General features: G+C 30.7%; 1 protein-coding gene across 1 annotated transcript; it reads left to right on the forward strand.

The window, feature by feature from the left end:
• Nucleotides 1-9,408: 9,408 nt before the first annotated feature.
• LOC102578421 (cytochrome P450 89A2-like) lies at nt 9,409-11,416 on the forward strand. Its single transcript, XM_015308858.1, is given in 2 exon segments — nt 9,409-9,601; nt 9,603-11,416. Coding segments are annotated over 2 exon segments (1,554 nt in total). The 5' UTR covers nt 9,409-9,523; the 3' UTR covers nt 11,079-11,416.
• The last annotated feature ends 116 nt before the right edge of the window (nt 11,417-11,532 follow it).

Below are 11,532 nucleotides of genomic sequence, written 5' to 3' on the forward strand. Positions count from 1 at the left end.
AAATGAATACATCACTATTAATAAAGCTTGAAGTTTAAAGAAAAATCCTTAAATGACCAAAATAACCCTTAAACTCAATTTTAATCACAAAAAGCATACATGTCCACGGTGTGGTGGCTGATTCATCAACTAATTTTTTGTATGTTTTTTCAAAAATATTTTAGTTGCTAATTTGTTATAATTTATAAAAATCATTAACGTCATTTTCGAATAACTTATAGTATTGTTAACTTTCAATAATATATATTGTTCCATCTATTCAAATTCATGTGTCACCAATAGAATTTCAAGAGTCAACAAAAAATTTTCTAAAAAAAATATATTTTAATTATGATTTATAGTACTTTTAAATATAACGTATAGTGTGTTTGTAGGCTCTTATTAGATTGAAAAAATATTTTAAATTAGTAATTATTGTAATTAATAGTGTATATTACGTAATTTTCAAATTTGTAATAAATTTTTTTAAATATTAAGTCTAATAATTTATAGTATCTTAAATGTAATCTTTGAATACACATAAATTAAAAAAAGAAATAAGACAAATAAATTATAAATTGAATAATTGACATTTTCAAATATTAATTTACCACAAAATGAAAGTGAAGGAAGAAGTTGTGAGGCAAAAATAAAGAGAAGGGAATGGAATTAGTGAGGTAGGGTCCATATCCATTAAAAGAGATTGAAATAAATGCATGGCAAATTGAAAAGGTGTCAAATAGACAGGAAAACGGGCCCACATGCATTGAATAGTTGGCAGCCATTGAGTGGGTCACTAATACACATGGCAGCGTTTGCATTTCAGGCTTTTGGCTCCGAAAATCGCGTGTTTATTTATTTAAAGGTAGGATAGTTAAAGTGCCTATTTGTGCATTATGAAAGTTGGAGGTCAAAATTAAAATTTGAAGCCAAGTTTAGGGGCCAATATATGTATTATGCCATATTGTTAAATCTATTGATGCAAAGAGCTGATTAATTTGACGTTGTTGTATATTAGGGAAGACGCTCCTCTCCACTCTCCCGTATAACTAGTATTCGATTCGTCTAATGCTATGCTAATCTAATTACATCTGTTCGTTTTCAAGTTTAATGGTCAGTAATCATTCAACTGAAATACCCCTCTAAACCACGGTTAAACCCATTAATTATCTATTAATTGCTTTCCTTATTGGTGGTAACCATAGTTTAAGGGGTAGTCCAGTTAAATAATTACTAACGGATCCGGCTCCCCTCCATTTCGTCAAGTGCAGATCTAGATGAGAGACATGTATTTTATTTAAAATTTAAAGGTCAAGATTATATTATATTAACAAATATCATAATCATAGTTAGCTCAACTAATTTTAGAAAACTACTCTCTAAATTTGGTAAGAATTACAATATATCCCATACAAAATTTGATATTTATTAATATCATTAATTTCATCTTATATTTTTATATTTAATAGAGATGTTTATTATTTAATTTGGATTGATTTTTAGGATCCGGCACTCCTCCATTACCCTTTCCCTCCATTTCGTCAAGTGCACGTCTAGATTAGAGACATGTGTCATATTTAAAGTTTAAAGATTGCCTTGACAAAATATGACACATGTGGGACGAGACCCAATTTTGAGGGTTATCAGAGGACCATACTTAGCCTTGAGTACACGAAGTGTGGATTCCAATTTGGCGGTGGACCATAATAAGCTTCCGATCACCGGAAAAATGAAGGGTCCCGGTGGGAGTTTCTTCTTGGATTTGGAGTTAGCAGAGGTGAAAAATACAAGATTAAAGAGGGATTTGAGTAAGAAAGATATGCAGAGAGTAAGGAGTAGTATGAAAATCCAGTTCTCCATTACTCTATTTCAATTGCACAAAGAGATTGTTTTCATTTTCATGCGAGTGATTTTAGTAACAAAGGAGAATCATCTGTAGAGATTCTGTGGCTGTAAAGATAGGCTTAACTCATACAGTCTCTTAAAGTTATCCACATATTTCACTTGAACACCTTAATTAAGTTTTATACTTATTAAACACCTCTAATACTTCAAATTATACCTATTTGACATTTTTTGGACAATCAGCCAAAAATATTAAGTGTGTGAGATACATTCGCTATGACATGACACAAATTAAATTAAATTATGACATGTATCAGTTGGATCAAAAAAAATTATTTAAAAATATAATTTAATATGAGTGAAGAAAAATATTTTAAATAATAAAAAATAAAATAAATTTTTGTAATCCCTGCACAACTCCCCCCACCCACCAGACCTTTCCCCTGCTATCCATGGCCAGCCCCTCACCGTCTCTCTCTTTTTTGTTTTCTGTTCTTCTTTACCATAGATTAACAATGACAAATCGTTTAGATTCAAAAAAAAAAAAAATTTAAAAAAATTTAATAGTTACCATTGTTACCAACTATCCAAGTTCTTCCCTGCTACCTATAGAACACTACTCTTTTTTTTTTCTTTCTAATTTTCTAAATCAACAATGACAAATATAGATTCAATGGTGATAGAGGAGGGGAAGTGACTGTAGAAATAATAATAAGAAGAAAAGGAATACAACATTGAAGAAAAAAAACCACGATCAAGTGTCGATGTTAATGGTAGAGGTGATGGTAATTGTTGCTTAAAAGAAGAGGAAGAAATGGATGTATTGGCTGCGATAATAATAAATCTGAAAAAATAAACTGATAATGATGGTAAAGGAAGAGGAAAAAATGAGGAAGAAGAAGAGAAGGGTGTTTATGGCAACAATGGCGGATGTGAGTGGTAAGGTGGAGAAGTGATGGCAACAAGTCCAATGAAGAAGAATTTTTTTTTTAAGTTTTAAAAAAGTCTAATTTAATTTTTTCACGCGCTTATTATTCGTGAATTACACCCAAAATGTCACCTAAGTAATAAATGCTCAATTGGTATCAATTCGAAGTTCTAGAAGTGTTCAATAGGTATAAGGCTTAGTTGAGGTGTTCAAGTAAAATATTCGGACAACTTTAAGAGGTTGTGTATGACTTAAGCCGAAAAGATACAATGGAAATCACATGTGAAAATCAATATCATTAACACTTTGTTCGGACTTGATACGTATTGTTTCATAATGTATCACATTGTACTATATTAGTTTAATGAATATAATGTTTGAATAGATCATATTATTTTTCATTGTTACGTAATATCATATTTCTACAATTTAAATAATAAATCTACAAGAATAGTGCTTAGTTAAGAAAAAGTAAGATAAAGAATAAAATAAGATCGTTAGTAAATAATAAGTAATCAAAGACAAACCGAGAGAAATATATTAAAATAATGATCAGATCACACCAATCAATCGTTATACAAAATGAATTTTTTTATTACTACTTAACGATAGATTTAAACGACACAATAGAATTAAGTAAGAATCACAATAGATATAATATTTTACTACTATATATAAGTGGCTAGAAGCACACGGTTATTTGGACGACATGTGCGCTTCTAGCTATTAACATTTCTTTCGAGGACTGTTTGGTTATTTACTATATAATTTTACTACTTTTTATCATGCTTCTATTGTTTGTACAATTTGCTTAGAAAATGTGTAGTTCAAGAATTTTTTTTCTCTAATTTCTATTAGATGAAATAGTTTCGTGGGTCCTTATACTTGACTCGAATTGTAAATCGGTTTCTTCTACTTCACAAAGTTTCAATTACACACTAAAATTCAAACAAAATAAAAAATTTATACCCTTATGTTTTTTGCCTTGATCTCAAGATGAAGATGAACAAAGTGGGTCATCTATTAGATGGATCAGAATCGGGTTAAAATTGATCGTTCTCAAGAACTCTAACCTCAACCGGTTCATTAATAGCTCCATTTGAGCTTACAATTTCATCAAAAATGATACTCTCTCCGTTGAAAAAAGAATGACATAATTTGATTTGAAATGGAGTTTAAGAAAAGAAAAATGGCTAGAAGCACATTGTTGTTTGAACGACATGTGCGCTTCTAGCTATTAACGTTTCTTTCAAAGACAATTTGGTTATTTACTATATAATTTTACTTTTTATTACGCTTCTATTGTTTGTACAATTTGCTTAGAAAATGTGTAGTTCAAGAATTTTTTTCTCTAATTTCTATTAGGTGAAATAGTTTCATGGGTCCTTATACTTGACTCGAATTGTAAATCGGTTCCTTCTACTTCACATAGTTTCAATTACACACTAAAATTGAGACCACTAAAATTCAAACAAAATAAAAAATTTAAACCCTTTCAGATTTCTGTCATTCATTTTGGATCACGAGTTTTAAAAAACTCTTTCTTTCTTAAACTCCGTGCCAAGTCAAACTATCTGACATAAAATGAGACGGAGGGAGTAGAAATCTTATACCCTTCTGTCAGCATGTGTTCCTCACTCAACCTAACATGGATAACTGTTGGTCAACAACCTACTAAATCTATACCTTTTCACTACTCGTACAGGCTTGACGGAGTTAAGCTATATTGATGGGATCTTTTTGTCTCAATCAATCACATTATATCCACGTAAAAAAAAAGGCACATCACATCCATCTCATTAGGTCACAATGATATTTTTTATATATTTATTTTATTTAACAAATAAGTACTTAAAAAAAATGATTGTCACCTTTGTTTGCAAGAACTCTAACCCCAACAAGTCCATTAATAGCTCCATTTGAGCTTACAATTTCATCAAAAATGATACTCTCTCCGTTGAAAAAAGAATGACATAATTTGATTTGAAATGGAGTTTAAGAAAAGAAAAATGGCTAGAAGCACATTGTTGTTTGAACGACATGTGCGCTTCTAGCTATTAACGTTTCTTTCAAAGACAATTTGGTTATTTACTATATAATTTTACTTTTTATTACGCTTCTATTGTTTGTACAATTTGCTTAGAAAATGTGTAGTTCAAGAATTTTTTCTCTAATTTCTATTAGGCGAAATAGTTCGGTGGGTCCTTATACTCGATTCGAATTGTAACTCAATCCCTTCCACTTCACAAAGTTTCAATTAAACACTTAAACTCAAACAAAATACTCTCTTTGTCTCAATTTATGTGACTTACTTTCCTTTTTAATCCGTCCCAAAAAGAATGACACATTTCTATATTAAGTAACAATTTAACTATAAAATGTCTATTTTACCTTTAATGAAATGATTTACATCCACACAGATTTCTGTCATTCATTTTGGATCACGAGTTTTAAAAAACTCTTTCTTTCTTAAACTCCGTGCCAAGTCAAACTATCTGACATAAAATGAGACGGAGGGAGTAGAAATCTTATACCCTTCTGTCAGCATGTGTTCCTCACTCAACCTAACATGGATAACTGTTGGTCAACAACCTACTAAATCTATACCTTTTCACTACTCGTACAGGCTTGACGGAGTTAAGCTATATTGATGGGATCTTTTTGTCTCAATCAATCACATTATATCCACGTAAAAAAAAAGGCACATCACATCCATCTCATTAGGTCACAATGATATTTTTTATATATTTATTTTATTTAACAAATAAGTAGTTTAAAGAAATGATTGTTACCTTGTTCTCAAGAACTCTAACCTCAACCGGTCCATTAATAGCTCCATTTGAGCTTACACTCTCATAAAAAATGATACTAATGTTTATAGAAGAAAGCACTCAAATAATATTACTCCTAACACTAAACTTGACACCAAAAGACTTGAAATTGAAAGAAAAGTCCGAACTTGAAAGAAGGAAAGATCAAGAAATAGTAAAAAATTCAAAATTGTATTTACAATTCAAAAAGAGAGATAAAAAATTGTTCTTTTTTTTAAAAAAAAATTGCTTGTAAAAAGTTACTCCCTCGGTCCATTTTTAATTGTCAGGTATATTAAAAATAGTTGTCCCAAATTAATTGTCAATTTGAACAATTAAGAATCAATTAGTCACTTTTTTCCAATTCTACCCTTAATAAATTAGCTATTGTTTTAAAAAAGTACTGACCATAATAATTGATACTAGGGTTATATTAGTCAAATTACACCACTTATTAAATTTTTTTTCTTAAAGGTTATGCATGATCTTATCCTGACAATTAAAAGTGGACAGAGATAGTAAATAAAAAAGTATTAGTCGCAAGGAAATAGGCTAACAGACTTTTAGCAAAGGAAGGAAGCTTATTAGAATTAAAATAATGATGCTCATATCCTATCCTGGTAGCAGCCAGACCTATTTTGCAAGCCGATAAGGATGGAGAGGCAACTACTAAAATAACTTCACTATCTACTTGTACCAAGCTAGCAATGCTTGGAATCTGAATATTATCTCTAATGATGTAACTAATATTGATGCTAATACTACAACTACTGGAGAAGCTAACTCTATGGCTACTAATACTACTGTGATGTTTTGATTATATATAAGGTACACTTTTCCACCAAAAAAAAAAACAATAATCCTTCTTCAATATGCATTCTCGTTTCGATCTAACTTTTAATTTGGAGTTCTTTTTCTTCGTTTTTAATTATTTTTTGTTTGTTGGGTTTTTGATAAATACATTGTATTCATTTGAAAATGAGGGAAAGTGAAACAATTTAAGTTTGATTGAGAATTTACACATGATCTTCAAATTTTTGAAATGTAATTTATGTAAGTATTATAACTCAAAATAATTGACAATTGAAAATATATATATATAAAAAATTTACGATAAAAAATGAACATATTTGAATCTTAAAATTTAAAAAATGTCACATAAATTGATAATGACAAGAATAAGTGATATAGCATGTGGGAGACCTGCTAGTTTCAAAAAGGGTGGGTGGAAGAAAGGGATTTACCTTTTCTTTTTCTTTTTTGGCTTTTGTCTTCTACGTAGGTAATTTTCTTATTTTTTATTTAATTTTTGTAGTAACTTTTTAAATTAATTCACTCTTATTTTGTGTGTGTAATACATATTTTTTCAATTCAGCTAAATTAATGTCACATAAATCCGATCAATGGTCAAAAGAGGCTAAAGTTTCTATTTTGTTCTAGTTTAAGTGTGTAGTTAAATTTTTATGTAGCAAAAGGGTTAGTATAAAATTCTAATCAAATTTAAGTACAACTAGATCATTTGCTTTCCTATTATGTCTTTATGTTAATAATGTATTTGGTTTCACTACTTTTTCAGATTGTTATTTATTTATTTGTTCCTTCTTTGCACCTTTTTACAGTAAATCAAAGAGGAAACTATATAAATCTTACTAGGTTAGATCCTAATAATTAGGATTTACGATAGTTTCAAATATTACTTTCTCTATCATATCTCGTTCTTTGGATACATGTAACTTAACTCTATAGATATATGTATCCGACAAATTTAATAAGCGAGATACATGTCTTATTCGTTTAGATTAAATGGTTGTAACTGATTTCCTTAATTAAAGAAGTAATCGATTACTCTAATAGATTTTCAATATCCTAGCATATCAACTATATCAATTTTTTCAAAAATATTGATTTCATAAAATCATAATAATTGTAAACTTCATCTTTTTGACAGTAAATCATATTTATTTCTTTCCTTAATTACACATATCTATAAGTCTATCTTCTAATGTATATTATTATTTATATAATATATATAACTATTTATCTGAGATGTATCTTACTTACAATAATAGTGATGCATACAATAATAGTGATGAATGTATCTAAGGAATTTTTTTAGAATGATTTCTATAAGTACATTTATATCTATTATACATGATCATGTATTTGCATATTATCCTTTAAGTACATTTATATCTATTATACATGATCATGTATTTGCGTATTATCCTTTATATATATATATAAACGTATATAACGATAATGTCTATCATGTTGATAAATTTTTGTTAGATATAGATACACGTATATACCTAATAGACATATAAAGACTTTACTGTATCAACAATGTATATAGATCTCTCATATATAGTTACACATCATTTATGTACAAGTATACACTATCATAAACTATCAATACATTATATATACATATAAATACATTAAATATGCATATGATCATTTTGTTCAAAATTATTCTTGTTGCATGTACATGTATCGCTGATTTTGGGCTATTTCTTTTATGTAAATGAAAACTTGGGTATATTTGATGCAAATAAAATAACTTTATTGAATTTTATATGAAATTTATCTTATAGAAAATAATTTTTATTCTAATAAGACTTATTTTAAATTTACTAAACATCAATCATTGATTTAAATATATGACATATGTCTTTCATCTAAATAAGACCTAGGAGAAAGTTGAAAAATAAATAAATAGTAAGAAGTCTAATTGTCCTAATCACGGTTAAGTGTGTGTTTAGTAAATGTTTTTCATATGTTTTGAAAATATTTTCTCGTTTTTTTTAAATGAGGAAAATGACTTTTCTAATAGAAATAACGAAAACAAATTGCATAACATTCCAAGTTTATCGTATCCAACCCTTAGCCTTGATCATCCCACCCCCTCACCCCACACCTCATTTCTATCTGTCTTCATAGCATTTTACAAGATAACATGTAAGTGCTCTTTGAATAATATTTTTTTGCTTACTTACCATATACGAGAAAATAAGTAAGAGACACACTTAATTTTCGAGAAATATTTTCTACATATACCAAACACACCTAAAGCTTTTTTTTATTACTACCTCCGTCCATATTAGATGAGCACTTTCTATTAATTAAAAAGTCATTAATAGATTAATCAACTTTATTATTTTTCCCTTTGTTCATATTAATTGCCTCTTGAAAAAAATATTCATAGTTCTTTAAAATTTATTTAAGCTTTCAAAGGCCATATTAATTGTCAGGGTAAAATAAAAAAAAAATTTATTTTTATTTCAATTTAATAAGAGATCAAGTAATATAAAATTGATATTTTTATATCGGAGTGTAAATCTTAATGACATTTCTTTGTCGTCCAAAAGAAAATAAAAAAATTAATTTATTTTATTTTAATTTAATAAGTGATCAAGTAATATGAAACCGATATTTTTTATATCGGGGTGTAAATCTTAATGACATGCCTTTGTCGTCCAAAAGATAGAAAGGAGAGGAGCCCAATCCCTTGTGAAAAGAAGAAGAGTGTTACACGAATTGAGGAGGATTTGACAACTAAGGGTTATTTGGCGAGATAAGTTATTATTGTGAATTATAAATTATTGTGACTTATAAAACTTTTTACATAGCTTATAAATATATAAATTTCATTTTAAAAAAATTAAAAATTTTATGTGCAATTTTTTTTAATCAAATTTGAATTGATTGACTCGCGAAAAATAAAAAGTATATATAAATTGAGACAGTAATATCATTATGGTATAAATATGGAATAAATTAATTCAAACTCCAATCAAATACATAAAATAATTCTATATTTTATATTTGAGATATTTGTACCTTATATGTGTAAAGTCGTAATAACCTTCCAAACCAGATGTGAACTGGGCGGGTGATAATGATAATGAAAATAAGAAGATAAAAGTCTCATTGATGATTACAAGTAGTGAGTGATTTAGCAATGGAAATCTGGTTTATCATTGTTGTTACTCTCTGTATTGTTTTCTGGTTGAAATCCATTTTTAATATTATTGTCTCTCCAAAATTCCAATACCAAGAAGAAGCTCCCGCCGGGACCCTACAGTTTTCCGGTGATCGGTAGTTTATTATGGGCCAAAAGGAACTTCGCCGACTTGGAACCCATCCTCCGTGACCTTAAGGCTAAGTATGGTCCGCTGATTACCCTAAATATTGGGTCTCGTTCAGCCATATTCGTAGCTAGCCACTCCATAGCCTACCAAGCTTTAGTCCAGCAAGGTGCTGTTTTCTCTGACCGGCCAAAGGCTGGGCCCACCAGTGCAGTCGTCAGTAGTAACCAGCGGAACATCAACACCGCCCCTTACGGCCCTATATGGCGTCTACTCCGTCGAAATTTGACTTCAGAAATACTCCACCCTTCTCGCATCAAGTCCTATTCCAAGGCCAGATCTTGGGTATTGGGTATCCTCATTCAACAGCTCCGTAACTCCCAAGTTGATTCTGTTAAGTTAATTGATCATTTTCAGTATGCTATGTTCTGTCTTCTTGTATTGATGTGTTTTGGGGATAAGCTTGAGGAATCTCAAATCAGACAAATTGAAAATATACAGCGCAAAATGCTCCTGGGTTTCAGACGATTCAATATGCTCAATTTCTTTCCTAGAGTTGGGAAAATAATTTTTAGGAATCGCTGGAAGGAACTCATTGAACTACGACAAGAGCAAGAGAGTATCATCATCCCTCTGATTGAAGCTCGACGCAGGACCAAAGAACAAAAAATCGAGCATGGTGATGAATTTGTGGTGGCTTATGTGGATACGCTGTTGAATTTGGAGTTGCCAGAGGAAAAAAGGAACCTCAATCATGGAGAAATCGTAACCCTCTGCACTGAATTCCTAAGCGCCGGAACTGATACGACGTCCACTGCCTTACAGTGGGTTATGGCCAACTTGGTCAAAAACCCTTCCATTCAGGAAAAACTATACCAAGAAATTGCAAGTGTAGTGGGAGAAAAACAGAGCAAGTTGACAGATGAAGAGGTGGTGAAGGAGGAGGATTTGCAGAAAATGCCCTACTTGAAAGCAGTGATATTAGAAGGTCTTAGGCGGCACCCACCTGGTCACTTTGTGCTGCCACACACAGTGACAGAGGAAGTAGAACTGAACGGCTACGTCATCCCAAAGGATGTCACCATCAATTTCATGGTTGCAGAGATGGGTCTAGACCCAAAGGTGTGGGAGGATCCCTTGGAGTTTAGGCCAGAGAGGTTCTTAGTGGAAGGATCAGATAACGAAGGGTTTGATATAACAGGGAGTAGAGAGATCAAGATGATGCCATTCGGCGCAGGGAGGAGAATATGTCCTGCCTATGCATTGGCTATGCTTCATTTGGAATACTTTGTGGCTAATTTGGTTTGGCATTTTCAATGGAAGCCTGTGGAAGGAGATGATGTTGATCTCACGGAGATTCTAGAATTCACCGTCGTGATGAAGAACCCACTACGAGCTTGTATCTGCCCCAGAGTTAACTCTGTTTGAATTTGGTAATTGGTTCTTTTTATTTGCATCATTCTCTGTTGTGGACTTCCCTCCCGCTGGAAGTTAGTGGGAAAATGATGGTTAATGCCTTGCTGCAATATCAGCTTAGTAGTTTGTATTGGCTAAAACAAGATACAAACTACTAAGCTGATATTGCAGCATGGCAAAAGTTAAACTGACTGTTTCTTGCTTATATCTTGTCCATTTGGCAGATAGTAGTTCAATTTGTACTTTCCTGAATCTTGTGTAACGAAGTGATCCTTGTTCACTAGAATTATACTATTCCCTCCGTTCCACTTTGTTTTGACATTGTTCTCTCATTAATCAATTAAAAAAAATACATTTCTATATTTATAGTCACAAATGTTAAAATGTTCGATTCGGATGCGTTTTCATTCTTAAATTCCTCTATAAGAGCGGTAGTTCTTATTGTTCACATATTATGATTACTACT

This window comes from Solanum tuberosum, unplaced genomic scaffold (genome assembly GCF_000226075.1).
Source record: "Solanum tuberosum cultivar DM 1-3 516 R44 unplaced genomic scaffold, SolTub_3.0 scf00093, whole genome shotgun sequence".
Lineage (NCBI taxonomy): Eukaryota > Viridiplantae > Streptophyta > Magnoliopsida > Solanales > Solanaceae > Solanum > Solanum tuberosum.